The sequence below is a fragment of the Oculina patagonica genome, chromosome 6 (genome assembly GCF_052425735.1).
Source record: "Oculina patagonica isolate OP01 chromosome 6, crgOcupat, whole genome shotgun sequence".
Lineage (NCBI taxonomy): Eukaryota > Metazoa > Cnidaria > Anthozoa > Scleractinia > Oculinidae > Oculina > Oculina patagonica.
The window spans coordinates 30,133,976-30,152,474 of NC_135763.1; the positions used below are offsets into that span (position 1 = coordinate 30,133,976).

At 38.7% G+C, this 18,499-nt stretch overlaps 1 protein-coding gene across 1 annotated transcript; it reads left to right on the forward strand.

The window, feature by feature from the left end:
• The first annotated feature begins 464 nt into the window (after positions 1–464).
• LOC144658009 (uncharacterized) lies at positions 465–17,835 on the forward strand. The gene is made up of 6 exons (XM_078518337.1): positions 465–732; positions 4,927–6,162; positions 6,865–6,878; positions 8,973–9,148; positions 12,402–12,479; positions 15,573–17,835. Exons 2-6 carry the CDS (start codon positions 4,976–4,978, stop codon positions 17,091–17,093), a joined length of 2,976 nt encoding a protein of 991 aa, XP_078374463.1. The 5' UTR covers positions 465–732; positions 4,927–4,975; the 3' UTR covers positions 17,094–17,835.
• Positions 17,836–18,499: the final 664 nt, after the last annotated feature.

The following is an 18,499-nucleotide window of genomic DNA, read 5'->3' on the forward strand; positions in this document are numbered from 1 at the left end:
TCATATTGCAAGTGTGTCCGTGATATTAAAGGCCTATTTTCTAATATCGTTCTAGTCCCCACGCTACTTAATCGTGCAGTTTTAAAGATGGCGTCGGTATTATGTTGCCGTCCTTTTGTCCTTCCCACTTTTTTCTATCATATCGTACTCTTCGCGTCGGTAGTGTTTTAGTCGGCGTTCGTAGCCTTCGCGTCGGTACTGTGTTTGTCGGCGTTTTCCCGGCCGACGCGGCTTTTTGTCAGCTTGTTTTTGTCTTGTTCTATTTTGTTTTTGCAAGCTTCTTAATTGAGTTTGTATTGAGTTTGTAAAATCTGTTTAGGCTATAAAATAATATATATCTCGTTGATGATCAATGCCCGATCTTCCGTTCTTGACACCAAGTCCAGTCCTGGGTTGTTGTTGTCCTTGCAGGCTCTCCTCGGGGAGAGCTTGTACCTCGGTAAACACTCAAGTGTTGGCTGAGAAATCGTCAAAGATCTATCAGTCTGATAAATGAGATTCAGTAGCTTACTCCTCTCTCGGCTTTGCCACTTACCGCGAGCCTGCTTCAGTGCAGGCAAACAGCACCCCGGAGAGTGACCATTGCGTGAATCATTGCGTGACGAACATAAACAACGGCTGCGCAGTAAATCGTGTTTTCAATATGGCGGCTATGTAATCTTTTACCGTTCGATTGTGTCTTGAAGTCTACAGCCCTCTGAAATTGTACTTCGATGCTTTGTTTGAGCGAAGGTAAGAAAAATTAAAGGTCATATTTCAAATTACAAGGTAAATGAGCTACAATTTAATTTACTTATTTGTTACTATTATAATTTCACCTTCTTTTTTGTATTTTTTATCTTGGTATCTTAGGTGATCTGCTTTAATATGGGGTCCTCGACTCTTTTGCATTTCATCCTTTGGCCTTGTTTTTCTTAGCCTTAGCTTTAGCCATAAATTGTAATAAATAAATAAATAAATAAATAAAATAAATTGTAGCTCATTTAAGCAGTTCCTTTCAACCCATTTGTGGCGAAGAAAACGACAATACCGGCCATGATGCATGCATGATATCTGTCCATGATAAAGTATTAAGGCTGGTTTTCACCAACGCATAAGCATATTCAATAGCATCATGAAATAAGGGACTGGTCATTATTTATGTAGAGCGGGGAGAGGGAGAAAAAGAAGGGTCTCGGGGTCAAGGCTATTTCGTGGATTCGGCGTTTTTTTGAATGGTGCAGTTTATTGGAGCAAAATGTTTATTAACAAGGGTTTTAAATCATTATATGTGACATGAACGTAATAAATTATTTGCCATCATACATAAACCATATTACACCTCAAATAAATGCCTGGAAGGCTTACTTACAACTCTGGCTCGGAGACCCGGCGTTTATTCGGGCCCCGGCGTTTAATCGAGAAAATACGGTATCTGCTTTAATATCTGGTTTGACTGAAATTATTTTTTTTTACAAAATGATTATCACTTCAATAGCCCAAGAAGTAATAAAACATGATATTTATAACAACAAGAAAGTAGTCCCTTTACAACTTAAGGATAATCATTGGAAAGGAATTATATTTTGCATGGATATTACATTTGTGTTCACCATGAGAGCATAATTTGTAAAAACTATCACTTTTCCAAAGTTAAGGAGTTAATAAAAGGAGGTATGTTTACTATACACATAACTCATCCAAAATTTGCCCTATATTTGCTGGAAAAGTATCCATAGCAAAGAAGCCTTGGTTGACTAAGTGTTGATCCAGCCTTTTTGCATTACAACAAGTGTGCAAATTATTAAGATTGTATGTAACATGCATTTAATAATTACTTGAGGCATATAATGGGAGATATGAGGTGGGGGGGGGGGCATCACGTAAATATTGAATAAAGAAGGGGGGGTCACTTGCTACTTACATGGCCTGGAGGGGGGCCTTACAGAAATTTTGATCTTTCCAACATATTTTTCCCTCCCCCCTCCCCCTTAACATAAATAATGACCGGTCCCTAAGCATACTGGTACACATATTTTGCTCTGCTGTGCTAATTGAGGACCCTGTATAAAATAAATAAACAAATGTTATAAATCGGACAGAGTCTTGTTAAAAACCCCAACTGACAGGAGGCTGCCCAGTTGGTTATTTTCAAAACATGGAGGAGTTAACCCTGCGAGTAGATCCCCTTTTTTTCCACCGATATACTTACAAGAAAGGCCTCTGTATGAATCACGTTAATTTTTTGTTGGGAGGAGTTGAATTAGGGGTGTAGAATGGTCCCTGAAAAATACAAACAAATGACACTACGCGGGCGCAAATAAACAACATACCCTCAAAAAGTCATGTTATTCCCATGACTTAACATGACTTTTTGAGGGTAGTATCATTTGTGGCCTGAGCGCAAAGCGCAACACAGGCGGCCCAGATATTGTATTCGATCAACATGACATATTGTTGTTGGCGATTGCGTTACATTTTCAGCGTAAGACAATGTATGAGACTCCTTCAAAAATTTCTCTAAATACTACATGTAAAAAATAATTGAAATAAAATTGGCTTACCGGTACATTTCGTTTTCTTGCATTATTTTGACTTCTATGTGTTCCTAGAGTGGGTTTTAAGCCGTTTAGTTTAAGCGAGTTATGCTTTGGATGGGTCAGCTTCCCCTAGTTTTTCTTAGGGGAAGCTAAACCGTCGAAAGTGAAAATCACTTAAATGGCTTAAAACCCACCCTAGGAACACAGATAAGTCAAAATAATGCAAGAAATACAAGAGGTAAGCCTTTTTTAGTTCAGTTCCTTTACAAATGTAGTATTTAGAGCAATTTTCGAAGCTTTCTCATACAAGTTGTCTCAAATGGCTGAACCAGAGTTATGCAATCAGCCACATTATATGTCACATTGATTGCATACAACGCCTCTGCCGCCTGTGTTGAGATAAGCATATGTGTACGGAGTTTCTGTTGCAATATTTTCATTTCTCCATGACAGTAAAGCATTGTGCTGCTTAGTTTTGTTTCAACAAACAAGTAAATGCAGACAGTTGTCTAATTATACATTTTGAGATATATATTTAATAATTTTAGGCTACTGCAGAACCATGCCCTTTACTAAAACAAAAGGCTTGAGTAATTCATGCCATAATTATAGGGTATACTATGTATAAGTTTCAAAAGAAGTGAATTTGAAGCGACAGCGTGTAAAGTTTGATCAATAGGCATTTGTGGATCAATAAATAAATAAAATAATTAGTGCTAGCGATAGCGCTTTCTGTCTTGTCAAAATATGTGTGTTCTATAAATTTGTTATTGTATGCATATGTGGTTTAAAACAAAAACCCTACTCATTTAGCCAATATAAGGAAGAGGTAAAACTAGGGTAAATGTCTTGTCTTAACAGTAAGTAAACAAACCTTCTATGTTTCCTCGGTTTGATCTCAAATTTATGTGGTGCTATATGTGACGATGGCCATATCAAAAGCATCTATGAACTGCTTTATACGCTGATATTTCGTAGCTATTTGTAAATCAATGGTGTTAGTACTGGTTGTAAAATGTGAATCCTCGGGTTGGTCTATAGAGAGTGCCCCATTTCCCCCTCCCCCAATTAGAGACCCAAAGTGGCTCAAGTGGTTGGGGTACTTTGACATGAGTTTGCAGATTTTTTTGACCATTTTCAATGCCTAAGATTATTAATAGTGTAATTTGTGTGGAACATTTTAACGGATAACTTGAGTACGGAATACTGTACAGACCTGAAACTTGGACATGTAGACTATCTAGTAATTTTCTACAACCTTGATATTCTTGATTTTTTTACTCAATAGCTTTGGATTTAGTTTTTGCATCGCGTGACAGTATCGTTACATGCGTGACAGTGAAAACCAGCAATAGGTTTTAGCACCCAAAGATCAGAGATCATTTTGAGTATATTTGAGTATATGGTGTAGTTTCATTATTATCCATACCTCCCCCACAGAATGGATGTTTCCTTAAACCCTCCCACCAGAGATATTTTCAAATAAGCCTAATACAAGTTTTTGGATTTTGAGTCCCCTCCCACGCCCAGGGGGGATATGAACATTTTCTGGAACCACACATTTTTAGCACCCAGAGATCATATTTTGCTGGAACAATCATGGCTACCTTCCATCTATGTTTTTTGTAAGTTTCCCATATTGCTGTTGACATCCCAAATGACAACACAACCAAATACCTGGCAAGCTGGTTACCAGATAGCCTGCGAAAACAGCCGCCTTTCACGCTCCGATCCGCTTGCTGCGTTCGGAGGAGAAAGACTTTCTCCTCCGAACGCAGCAAGCGGATCGGAGCGTGAAAGGCGGCTGTTTTCGCAGGCTAGTTACCAGATGACATGGGGTAAGCCTTGCCTTGTCCATCATCCAAGAAATAAATAAATAAATATCTTAATTGGCCACTCGGCCCCGAATGGGGTTTTGGGCCAATGTTAACAAACTCTGAAACAAATATTCTAAATGAACATAATATGATTAATAATCCCAACTGGCAGGAGGCAGCCCAGTTGGCTATTTACAAGCGTAGCCGAGGAGTTGAATCGGGGCTACCGAAAACAACACCAGCTGGTACATGTACTAGTGGTCAGAACGGGAATTGAACCCGCAACCTCTGGATTTCAAATCCGGCGCTCTAACCACTCGGCCATGCTGCCTACCTACCCCACAATCCGGAGTTGAGCACACTAACCCTTAGGCCACCACGACTCTCATCCCACAGAGGGTAACTGGGAAATTATTGTAAGGGGGTGGGATTTGGTCACAATTGCCAAAAAGTTATATCAAAAGTAGGACGCTCAACTGGAATTTTCAGGGAGTCGTGACTTCAAATCAAAACACCTTTTGTTGAGGTGGAGGAAGTATGGACATTTTCTGGAACAACACACTGATATTACCTTTCTGTTGCGTTTTTAGGTCTGAGAATGACATATTACTGGCTAGTGGGTAAAGTACATAGCCCTTGATGGCTAAAGATTGCACAAAGTGCAGCGAGAGTTTAACTAAAACAGGCAATCAGAGAGAACATGCATCAAGCAAAAGAATTCACACAGGAGAGAAGCCTTTTGAATGTAACCAGTGTGGCAAGTGTTTTAGTCTTGCAGCAAGTTTAAAGCGTCATAAAAGAACACACACAGGAGAGAAGCCTTTTAAATGCAACCAGTGTGGCAAGAGTTTTAATTATGCAGGGAATTTAAAACAACATGAAAGAACTCACACAGAAGAGAAGCCTTTTGAATGTAACCATTGTGGCAAGTGTTTTAATCATTCAGGAGATTTAAAGCGGCATAAAAGAACACACACAGGAGAGAAGCCTTTTGAATGTAACCAGTGTAGCAAGTGTTTTAATCAGGCAGGCGATTTAAAGCGGCATAAAAGAACACACACAGGAGAGAAGCCTTTCGAATGTAACCAGTGTGGCAAGTGTTTTAATCGTGCAGGAGATTTAAAGAGGCATAAAAAAACACACACACGAGAGAAACCTTTTGAATGTTATCAGTGTGGAAAGTGTTTTAGTCAGAAAATGCATTTAAAGCAGCATGAAAGAACACACACAGGAGAGAAGCCTTTCGAATGTAACCAGTGTGGCAAGTGTTTTAATCATGCAGGACATTTAAAGCAGCACGAAAGAACTCACACAGGAGAGAAGCCTTTTGAATGTAACCAGTGTGGCAAGTGTTTTAATCAGGCAGGAGATTTAAAGCGGCATAAAAAAACACACACAGGAGAGAAGCCTTTCGAATGTAACCAGTGTGGCAAGTCTTTTAATCAGGCAGGAAATTTAAAGAAGCATGAAATAACCCACACAGGAGAGAAGCCATTTCAATGTTGCCAGTGTGGCAAGTGTTTTAATCGAGCAGGAGATTTAAAGCGACATGAAAGAACACACACAGGAGAGAAGCCTTTTGAATGTAGCCAGTGTGGTAAGTGTTTTAATGAAGCTGGAAGTTTGAAGCGGCATAAAAAAACACACACAGGAGGGAAGCTTTTTGAATGTAACCGGTGTGACAAGTGTTTCAATGAGGCAGGAAGTCTAAGAGAACATAAAGCAACATGCAGCACAGGAACGACTTGTAGGATTGAGCCGCATGACAATGCCTTCAGCATCGCTGAACTTTTAAGTGACCTGAAAGAAATCAAACAGGAAAAATTGTAATATTGCTGTGTGGCATCTGTCCAGTATTTTCAATTGGTGGACCACATTCTTGTCTGTCGACATGGTGACCACTGTTGATTATAAATTTTACTAAGAAATAATGAATATATGGGAAAATGTGATAGCATCAGTATACATCAAAACTTGCGGCAAAGCATCGCTGAACTTTTAAGTGACCTGAAAGAAATCAAACAGGAAAAACCATAATCTTACTGTGTGTCATGTGACCAGTATCAATTGGCGGACCGCATGTTTGTCTGTCAACATAGTGCCCACTGTTCATAAAAAACATTTATTCAAAATAATGAATATATGGGGAAGTCCTATAATATCAGTATACATGTACACCAAAATATGTGGCAAAGCTTTCAAGATTAAAATGTGCATGCATATGATTGTAATGAAAATCTATGATTGAAGCTAATTTCCATATATATGATGTTCTGACACCAGATAGTTTAGGGCTTATTAGGAACAGGTGATGAAATATAATACGCTGGGAAGACTAAACTGCTAAAGAATATACGTAATCATGTTACAGTCGTGTGGTTGCGACTTGATACCATGACTGACAATATTTGTGCATGACTAATTTTTGGACTTGGTTCAGGGTATTTTTCTGGTGGGGTTTTATTTTTCTTTGACTTAAAATTGAAGGTGAGTTTATCTTCATTTTGATCACTGGGTCTTTGTTTTAGATCATCTGCCGAAAGTATGGACAGGCAGAAGCCGTGATTTTTAATTTCTCTCAAAATAATATGTATTTTTTAAAAGATATGTACATTTTTTCCTGCAAATAAAATTGTATGCACTTTTTAGACAGTTAGTTTCAGAGTAATTTCGAGAGAGGCTGGGAACATGAAATTGAGGGTACTGATTTGAATTTTAAATTTGAGACATCTGGCGTCTTCAGTCGTATTTAAGGATCGTCGTATTATGGATGTCGCGTTCTTAATCTCGTTTAGGCACAAACTTTTTTATCAACGCATCTCCTCTCCATTCCTGCCTATTTTCTGTTCTATGGTATTTATTATTCTAGGGATATTGGATATTCATAGTTTATTAAACTCCATCATGTTATTGGTATTGCCTTTATAAACAGAGTACAGCACACATTTCATTCTGTTTAAGGTTTGAGTTTGAGATTTTGTGGGTAAATTGAAGCATAAATATCATTTTTATACTGATTTTTTAAATTTTAGCTTAAATCTTAGTGTTTCATAATTTCATTCTTTTTAATTTTCACGTGTCCTTTAAGGTTTAATTTTTAATTTCATTATTTAATTTTTAAATGTATGCGAGCCTGTATTGATAACAGTTGTAATAGACCAATTTTCGATATATTAAAATTCAGCCTAAAACAATAGACCTCACTATGAGGCACGGGCGAATAAACTTAAAATTTTGTGGGGTTTATTTACAAGAGCATTGTAGTAATTGGTGTATTGTAAAGAAAGTGGAGTTACCCTATTAACAAAAAGATTCTACTTCTATGGATCAGTGGGTGTTTGTTTTACCTCGGTGATTGTTCGTTTTAGATTAGAACGAGTATAGCTAACTGTCGTGGGTCGTGGGTCGTGGGTGGAAGTCGTGGGTCGTGGGTGTGGGTAAAGTCGTGGGGGTGGGTAAAAGTCGTGGGTAACCAAAAAATAAAATAAAAATTGAAATTGAAAAATCGCTTTGTGTACTTTGGAAATAGAATTGGTACGGTTGTTGTTAGACTAGGGATTAAAGAAAAGAAGAAACGTAACGTCCATACCTTTGCTCCGTAAAGTCAAGTTTAAGCGGTTCAAAGACTTGTATTTTGCCCTTGCACATGTAGTGCTCACTCCTTCGCTCTCGTCAATGTAACTATAGAGACTATAGAGAGCCTGGATCAGGCTAGGCTAGCGCTAGGCTAGGCGCGCTATATTTTTGTGTCTGGTCGACATGTTTACAGCCAAGAGTAGCGCCGCTTGATATTTTTAGCAACTTGATTTTGTCTTGAATAACAGCTGTTTTATTCCAAAAATAATACCTTTATGACCACGATGGTTTATTCAGAAAAATCTATTTTCCCGACCGAGGCTAATGAGGGACGGAGTGTTTTTTTTTTCTTGGAAAAGGGGATATGAAAATTTTTTCTCTGCAATTTTTTTAAGTGTTTGCACCTCTACAAACATTTATTTTTTCGAAATTCAAACTATTTTTTTGTTATAAATATCGTGTTTGCAAACAGTTTATTAAGGATTTCTAGGACCGACAATATTTTCACCCCCCCCCCCCCCCCTCTCCAAAATAATGGTCCGTCCCTTATGGTGGATTTCCACTGACGCGTAATTTTTTACGTGCGTAAAAAAATTAGAGACAATGTATGAACGGCTTGCGTACACGTTTACGCGGGCCGTTCATACATTGTCTCTAATTTTTTTTCACGCACGTAAAAATTTACGCGTCAGTGGAAATCCACCATTAGAGAGGGAGTGAGGGGGGTGGCGTAAAAGAGAGGAAGACTTTAAAGAGCTTTATAGTATTTTATTTCTTTTGAGGTGAAAATTAAAACAGACACAAGAAAAGGACTAGGCTTTTATTATAGAGCACCGGCTTCTCTGCTTCTTAGGTTCCAATTCCTCTGTCTGTCCTTTTTTGAGGTTGACATTCTTTCCCACGGCCACTGCACGCTCATATCGGTATTTTTAAGGCGTCATGGTAACTGAACAAAGGATAACAAAACTTAAATCATTCGCCTTTTCGACCGACGATCCGGAAGAAAACAACGCGCTGCGAGTTATCCTGAGAATTACCCTTTTCAGATTTGTATATTTAGGTCGATCGATAATGGATTCCGATAGCGACTCTTCTATTTCGTACGCGGATGTAGTGAAACCAGATTCTCCGAGAACTTCACCACCGCGCCTAAGCAACAGCTGCTGGCTCAAATTCCAAGTTGAAGACGAGGAAGAGGCAATGCGAATTGCTTTACAGAAGTCTGTCAATGATCAGGTAAATACCTGTTTGTCGTATTGTTTTCTTTAGATACAATACTCATATTTTATCTCCTTCACACAAAGCGATTTTTCAATTTCAATTTATTTTTATTTTTTTTTTGGTTACCCACGACTTTTACCCACACCCACAACTTTACCCACACCCACGACCCACGACAGTTAGCTATACTCGTTTTAGATCAGCCCTGAGAACGAGGTTGTGATCAACGCCATCCTTTTCATTTTTGTTAACTTTTGTCCCTCCAATGTGCTATTTGGTTTTCCGGGTGAAAGAGCTGAATGAAAGAGCTGAATGGAAATCTTGGCTGAAAACCCGTTTTTCCCAAATCATGAGTTGATCATGTTTGTGTAGATCCTGGTTTGTACACTTCATGTTTTTTCAACCTTTTAACTTTCAAATTTCCCGTGCACAGCAATCTCTTTTTTTTTTTTTGCCAGGATTAAAAGCACAACCCAGGGATGAAGGGGAGGGGGTATTACTTAACAAAGTTTCATACCGGAAAGCTCCGTCCGTAAGTCCAAACCTTTACCTTTTATATACCAATTTTTGACAAAAAAGGTGACCCTTTCGTTTACCTTCCTTCAGCAGAAATGCTGCACTCCTTTTTAGCCTTGTCTAGACTAATTCCTTAAAATACTTAGCCGCAATGTGCGTCTGTACGTAGCCTCGTAACATCCTACCCTTTTATATACCTCAAGCCTGTAAAAGGCACTACAGGAAGTACTCCCCCCGGACCCGGCCCACGCCGGCGATGAAGGACCTCGGACTCCAGCAACGCATGCAATGATTAACAAATTACCATAAAGTAATCGAGGGGGGGGGGGGGGGGGGGGGTTCGGGTTATTAAGAGTGTTAAAGCCTAAAACCGAATACTTCGTATTCGAAACAAACACGTAGATAACGATTTCTCATACTCTCGAATAAAACAAAGAAAACCATAACTGAAGAAGGTTTGAATACCCGGTCTTAATTAGAATAGATATTTACGATTTTATTTCTCAGTATACTGTGTATTTTTTTTGTTTCGATTGAGAAGATATATCAAACGCACGAGACTGTTTCATCGGCTATCCAAACACCTCGAATTTCATCAAAAATTCTCCGCTTCGCGTTGTTTTTTCAACTGGTGTTTAGATATCTCGATGTAACACTGTCTCTTATGTTTGATATATTACTTGAAACCTTAGAACCCGTTAATGAGCACCATTAATTACACTTTGGAGCTTTTTTTAAAAAACAGTTTTTCAGCCATGAGAGGTTTCTTTGGCGGGGTAAGGGCAAATACTTGCACGATAGTCGGCTGATTTAAGCATCTGTTACGGCCGATTTTCACGGTACGATAACTTTTGTCGCATGAGACAAGCTTACGACACGCCTACGACAGTCGTAAGAGAGTTGTAGGTTCGGCCTTTAGATCACCTCTGTTCTTCATTACACGGTCACCCAAGGCTGCCTCTAGACTCTGGAGGTAAATGCTGCATAAACTTACCGGTGGCCGACTGACATTAAGACGTTTTCCTCCCGAACAGCGAAAGCAGATGCTGGAAACATATATCAAGTTCACGATTGTTCGCGAACCTTTTGAGCGCATTTTATCTGCATACAAAGACAAACTTTTTCATCTAAGAAGCAATGACCGCCCAATTCTTGAATTTCACGGTGGAGAGATTCTGAAGAACTTCCGTCCAAACGCTTTCCAGAGTGCACTTGAGCGGCTCGATGACATCACTTTTCGTGAATTCTTCGAATACTTAGTAACCAAAGGAAGGAACAGAAGCACCCCGGTTAGCCTGCGTAGCAGGCGTCAAAAGGGGAGGGAGGGGGAGTTGGGAGAGAAAGAGGGAGAAAACACTGCCACGCAGGCTACACCCCGGTAATGGACTGGCACTGGGACAATTACGTCAACATTTGTGGCGTGTGCGCCATCAACTATGACTTCTTAGGCCATTACGAAACTTTCAATCAAGATTTGACAGATTTCAAAGAAGCAGTGGGTTTATCACCTGAACGTACAGGCAAAGATATTCACACTTCAAGCTTTTCCTAACAGCTCCGCGCAGTCTTGCAGTCGTGTAAAGCAGGGCGGGAGATTGACTGAATTTCAGACATCCCTCTGTGCTCGCTTGGACGTCGAAACACATCTGTCTCTAATGCCGTCCGGTGACGTCACTACACTGGTTTTTTAAAATTCATGCGGAAAAGTTTCTGTCGAGGCCATAAATTGTGAAAGAAAAATCGCTTCAATAAAGGACTACAGGGTATAAAATTGTTTTAATAGTAAACTATTGAAAACTCGAGACAAATGAATGAGATTTCAATCGACTACAGGCTATATTCTTTTACAGAACCGATTTAATCTGAACTGAGTTGCTTTATCTAGTGATCAAAATATAATTTGTTACGCAGCGGACAAATACAGTACACTCGTGAGCACTTAAATGAATCAATTTAGACGGTTACAGAGGCATCAAGAAACGGAATTCAATACAAAAATATCCTACTTGACCGTGGGCACTGAGTTCAGAAATCACTGGCTCATCGAGGCTGCAGGACATATAAAGCGTCGAGCGGCTTTGTTGACAAAACAAGAATACGTATAAATTTGGCAAAACACTGCATGTCGAAGCGACGAATGCCGCAAACTTTAAACCTACCGGTTTCCATTACTATGCTTCATCTGTAGGTAAACTAATAAAGTAATAAACTCAAGGTGAATGACTAATAAATTCATTTCTGGGACGGTGAACTCTTTCGAAACTCTTTGCAAACGTTTTCAAATTACAATCCTCGCGCGGTAAATTTCAGACATAATTTACATAATTATGCAAGTAATTTTTAAATCAACCAATCAAAATCACTACCCGGTTTTCGGGTAGTGACGTCACCGGACGGCATTAGAGCCAGATGTGTTCAGACGTCCCTTCTGGCGAGTAGGCGAGCACAGAGGGATGCAGGCTAGGCGGGAGAACGCTTGAAGCTTCTCCCGCCCTGTGTAAAGTTTTACCCTCAAGTTGAGACTTTTGGTAAAGAAATGAATTACTCAGTCTGGAGGGTTTTTTTACCATTTCGTTTCAAAAGTCTTTTAATACTATTCACGAAGATTTTTTTCTTGTAAATTGATTTTCCCTTTGTTTCTCGTGCTTTTTGATGAATACAATCGTTGATCGTTCCATTCCAATGTTCCGTGAGTCCTGTCCTCGTTGTAAAGTTTATTTCCTCTTCTTTGTAAGAGTGGACTGGGCTCTAGTTCTTCAATGGCCGCTTTCTGACCGATCGCTTCGAAGTCTTTCGCCGTTTACTAAAAGACTGTTTTGCTTCAGTAGAGGTAAGAACAAGTAGAAATATCGTCTTAATGACAGAAGAGTAACAGTTACTTAGTCTGGGATGAGTCCTCTTTGTATCATGCTAAAATAAGGACTAGAAAAACAAAACAGACTCTATACCGGCAGCACACTAGCTGTTTGAAATATCAGCATATCGTGCTTCCGAACACCCAATCAAACGATTGGTGTTCGATTGAGTTCGATTACCGAACGTTCGATTGAGTTCGATTACTGAACATTCGATTGGATACCCCGGGATTACGTATTGATGGCTTGACAAATATGCTTGAATTTCGTGTGCACAGTATCCACTACTGCTAATGCATGTACTCAGCATGAAGTGAACTGTTTCTTTGGCTCAAATACTCATGCACGAGCTCTGCTGTCCCTATTCCGATTATTCAACATTAAATTGATGGTGTGTATTTTTGGTGAGATCTGCTTGACGATTCTCTCATGCAACAGTTTGTTTGCTGCTAAGGGAATTGAAGTTCAACTGCAAACTAGCCAGCTGTCTTTGATGTTTGACAAAAGCATTAAAACAACAACAGAATGTCCAAAAAAATTTTGAAGTAGCAGCATCTGCTGATTTTCTTTGACATATAATCCTTGTCTCTTTCCATACTGTATTTCATAAAAACTATTTCATTGTACATGAATTTTTTCCTACCTGGCAATTTCAAAACCATACTATTTTGAACTTTTTGTCGTTTACCCTGGGACTTCCCTGGGGTTCGACTGTATGTCAAATCCAATCTTTTGTAACCTCTGGGCTAGAAAAACTTAAATTGTTGCTGCATAGTCCTGCGCCAACATAATTATGTTAAGTAGAAGTACCCACTGACAAGGGATTTGGGACTGATTCATCTGATTGATTTAAGTAATGTTTAATAAATGAGCAGCAGTGTTTTATCAAGTTTTTAAAAACACAGGGCGCAGCCGAGGGTTTTAGACTTGATAAAATACGAACTGCGAATTTATTGAACGGCTTAAGAATCTTTTGATGTAGATCAACTCATTCTTGCACTAATATTTACATTTGGGGTTATTTTGGCCTAGAAAGTTGGACGTAAAGTTTAGCCGTGTCTGTCAGATATAAAGACACTCATTAAACATTAATTTCTTTTGAATTTTCTTTATGAATTATTAATGACTTTTTTAATGGGTTCAATACTACAATACTCATTATTTTGGACCATCTGTGGAATATATTCTCCTCAAATGAGATTTATTGAGTCATTTTTAGTCATTTTATGTACACAGAAAAATCTTGAAAGGATTTTAAAGATAACTTTTCATGCCTTTGTACTGACAAAAAAAAAATGAAAATAGAAATTTCTAACAGTTAAATTCCCTGCGTACTAATTGCATATACCTGGCAACTTGACATCTTAGTGACAGCCCTGCTTCCCAGGGAATTAAATCTCTCAACCCTCCGGAAATTCCAATTAAGCCCCACCCTTTTGTTTAAAAGTTTTGGCTCTGGAACCTCCCTATTCTCTCCGAATTTTCAACGATCTTCCATGGGGTGGGTATTGATATCTCCTGGAACAGCACAATATAGCAGCCAACTTGGATTTCATTTATACTGCCATGTTGGATTGTATTTATTAATTCCCAGATTACATTAATTAATACCCAGAGACCACATGTTTTGAAGACTCATATTCACACATTGCTGTGGAAATGAAAAGATGTACAAATACATTATCTAGTTGGAAAGAGTATTGGCTCTCTCATTTCTGTCAATTATAAAACTTTTACTTGCTTGACACTGAAATTTGTACATTAACAGTGATAAAAATTAAGTTGAAAGGTCCACACAACTCTCACATGTACAAGTGATTTTCATAGTTTTGATCTCAGGGGTATAGATTAGCCTTGACAGACTTACCCCTTTTGTATGACATAAAGTGAGGTTCTTTGAAAAGTTTTTTTTGAGCAATGGTTGTGGTTCTATTAAATGCCAGTTTTTCGTGAATATATATGTATCAAGTACTGCTGGGTGGTATTGCGAGTGGTATTGCATTACAAAAGGCAAGATTTTGAAGTAAATTGCTAGTAAATCCCCAATCAAAATCCCTGGATCCGCCTCTGGTGTCTCGCTCGGGAGCATAACGCACTCAGTTAAATTCGTGCACAATAATATGATTGACAGTCTTGGCTGATCTCTGTGGCACCACTGGTGGAAAATATACCAGTGACGCCTCATTTTAGAATTGCCATGCCGCAGGTAAGACAAGTTGCTGGTTTCGTGATCTGCAGCCATTTTGCGTTTAAGCTCTCACGCGCCCTCAGTTTCCGTATCCAGTGGTCTCCTGCGAATCTTAGCAGCGACTTGGAGCAAGTCTAAAGTGAAGTCAGTGCCTTAAATTACTAACAGAGTGTTGCCTATAATCCTCCTCACAAGAACTCCAAAGCCCCAGTCAGTGTTTGGGGGATGGGGGTATTAGTTTTCACTTTGTTTTACCCATTGCCTTCTATTGGACTTGCAAATAATATCACATTCTCGTCCCCATAGCCCTTTCGTTTCTCTAAGCCGGCTGGGCCTTGGCACGAGAAAATAAAGGGCTCTGGGGACACAGGATTTCCAGTCCTAGATTCTAGGACTTCCGGTCTTCATATTTGCAGTCATGATGTTTCGAAAGAATGTATAAGCGAGTCGTTAGGCTTTCGACTTCTGTTGCTTTCCGACTTCTTCTGTTTTTTCGACGTCTGTTTTTTTTCTTTTGATTGGCTATTTGTTCCAAATAGCCAATCAAAAAAATTCGAATTAATTCAAAAATCCTATGTCCCCAGAAATCTTCGTTTTCTCGCGCCAAGCCGGCTAAGAGAAACGATTGGGCTATGGGGACGAGAATGATAATATTACAGTAGAGTGCGTGTTTCAAGAAAATAATTTCATCTCTACCAATTCCACTGGGGGTAACTGGAAATTCTAATGGGATCTTAAAAGCCAAATGATTTTAACGAAAAAAGAACACTCAACTGGAAAATCCAGAGGGGTAGAGACCTAAACCAATAGACCTTCGGCACATAAAGAATGGGTTTTTTCTGGAACAACACACTAATATTACATTTCTTTTGTGTTTTAGGATCTGAGAATAATATATTACCAGCTAGTGGGTATAAAGAGCTTGTCTACCTTGATGGAGGCAGATTACACAAAGAGCAGAGAGAACTTAACACTCACAAGAGAGAAGCCTTTTCAATGCAGTCAGAGCAAAAAGAGTTTTAGTAGAAAAGGAATTCTAACGCAACATAAAAGAATACACACAGGAGAGAAGCCTTTTAAATGTAACCAGTGTGGCAAGTGCTTTAATCGGGCAGGAACTTTAAAGCAACATAAAAGAACTCACACGGGAGAGAAGCCTTTTAAATGCAACCAGTGCGGCAAGTGCTTTAATCATGCAGGAAATTTAAAGCAGCATGAAAGAACACACACAGGGGAGAAGCCTTTTCGATGTAACCATTGTGGCAAGTGTTTTAATCATGCAGGACATTTAAAGCAACATAAAAGAATTCACACAGGAGAGAAGCCTTATGAATGTAGCCAGCGTGGCAAGCATTTTAATCAGGCAGGAGATTTAAAACGGCATAAGAGAACTCATAGTGGAGAGAATCCTTTTAATTTAGCACAAGACCTAATACAGAAAGGTGAGAGTTCAACTAAAACAGGCAATCAGAAAGAACATGCATCAAGCAAAAGAGCTCACACAGGAGAGAAGCCTCTTGAATGTAACCAGTGTGGCAAGTGTTTTAGTCTTGCAGCATATTTAAAGCGTCATAAAAGAACACACACAGGAGAGAAGCCTTTTGAATGTAACCATTGTAGCAAGTGTTTTAATCAGGCAAGATATTTGAAGCAGCATCAAAAAACTCACACAGAAGAGAAGCCTTTTGAATGTGACCAGTGTGGCAAGTGTTTTACGTTTTCACAAAGTTTAAAGCGGCATATAAGAACACAGTGTTGTAATCGGACAGGACATTTAAAGGAACATAAAAGATCTCACATGAGAGAGAAACCTTTTAAATGTAACCAGTGTGGCAGGTGTTTTAATCAGGCAAGATATTTGAAACAGCATCAAAAATCTCACACAGGAGAGAAGCCTTTTGAATGTGACCAGTGTGGCAAGTGTTTTAATGCGGCAGGACATTTAAAGGAACATAAAAGAACTCACACAGGAGAGAAACCTTTTAAATGTAACCAGTGTGGCAGGTGTTTTAATCATGCAGGAAATTTAAAGAGGCATGGAAGTACACACACAAGAGAGAAGCCTTTTGAATGTAACCAATGTGGCAAGTGCTTTAGTTACAGAGAATCCTTAGATCGACATAAAACATCACACACTGGAAAGAAGCTTTTTGGATGTCACCAGTGTGGCAAATGTTTTAATCGTGGAGGATCATTAAAAGAGCATGAAAGAATACATAAAGGTAACATGGTTCTTCAAGTTAATCAGCATGACCAGTTTAACCATCGGAAGGAGGTCCTAAAGCAAGATAAAGCAACATGCAGCACAGGAGCGACTTGTACGATTGAGGAGCATGAGAATGCCTTCAGCATCGCTGAACTTTTAAGTGACCTGAAAGAAATCAAACAGGAAAAACCATAATATTACTGTGTGTCATCTGACCAATATTTCCAATTGGTGGAACATATGCTTGTCTGTCAACATAGTGACCACTGTTCATAAAAACACTTATTAAAAATAATGAATATATGGAAAAGTCCCATAATACTATCAGTATACACCAAAACTTGTGGCAAAGCTTTTAAGATGAAAATGTGTTTGATTCAAATCTATGGTTGAAACTAATTTTCATTAAATTTATATGATGTTTTTAAACGAGATAGTTTAGTGGTTATTTGAAACAGGTGAAAAATAATAAGCTGGGAAGACTAAACTACTAAAGAATATATGTAATCATGTTACAGTCGTGTGGTTTCGACTTGATACCATGACTGAAAAAATGTTTGCATAACTAATTTTTGGACTTGGTTCAGGGTTTCTGTCTGCTGGGGTTTAATTTGACTTTGAATTAAAATTTAAGACTGGGTAGTCTTCATTTTAGATCACTGAGTCTTTGTTTTAGATAATCTGCTGAAAGTATGCACATGCAGAAGCCGTGAAAAAATCTTTGTAATATTCACGCATGTTCACGTTGCCAGATTGTTAATTAATTGCTCTCAAAATAATATGTAATTTTTTTTAATACAGATTTAATTTTAGCGTAAATCTTAGTGTTTCATATTTTTATTCTTTTAACTTTTACATATCCTGTAATGTTTAAATTGTAATTTCATTGTTGGGTTTTTAAATGTATGAGAGCCTGTATTAATAACAGTTTTCATTGTAAAGCTATTTTACCCATTAAAATAATGACTTTCTTCTACTAAATCAGTGCGTGTTTGTTTTTAACCTCAGTGATTGTTCATTTTAGATCAGCCCTAAAGACGAGGTTGGGATAAACGCCATTCTTGTAAACTTTTGTGCTGTTTGGTGTTCGTCGTGTCTCCCTAAGCCAACTGCTCCTAGGTTTCCGAGGAAGTGCAGTATTACAAGAAACTCAAAAATTGGAAGAGCTTAATGAAAATCTTGGCTAAAAAATAACGTTTTGTCCTAAATCATGACTTGATCATATTTGTGTAGAACTGGTTACGAGGTTCAACTTTAAACAACCCTGGTTTGAACGCTGCGTGTTTTTTTCCCAACCTTTTTAGCTTTCTAATTTCTCGTGCGCCGCAATCTCTGTTTTTGCAAGGATTAACTGCGGCCCCCAGGGGGTGAAAGGGGTGTTCCTTAACAAAGTTTCATACTGGAAGGCTCCGTCTGGAAGTCCAAACCTTTACACAAAAGGGCGACCCTTTCGTTACCTTCCTACAGCAGAAATGCTGCACTCATTTTTTTAGCCTTTCACTTGTCTAGACTAACCCCTTAAAGTACAGCTTAGACACAAGGTGCGTCTGTTTGAGTTATTTTGAAAGGCCTTTTGAATACTTACATGATAGTTTTTCCTA

Bases quoted from the DNA above. Each gene is read 5' to 3' on its own strand.
- LOC144658009 (XM_078518337.1), top strand. From the start codon at position 4,976: ATGGCTAAAGATTGCACAAAGTGCAGCGAGAGTTTAACTAAAACAGGC. The intron at 9,149-12,401 runs GTAAATACCTGT...ACTGGGCTCTAG, and splicing joins AGAAGTCTGTCAATGATCAG to TTCTTCAATGGCCGCTTTCT. The intron at 12,480-15,572 runs GTAAGAACAAGT...TTTGTGTTTTAG, and splicing joins ACTGTTTTGCTTCAGTAGAG to GATCTGAGAATAATATATTA.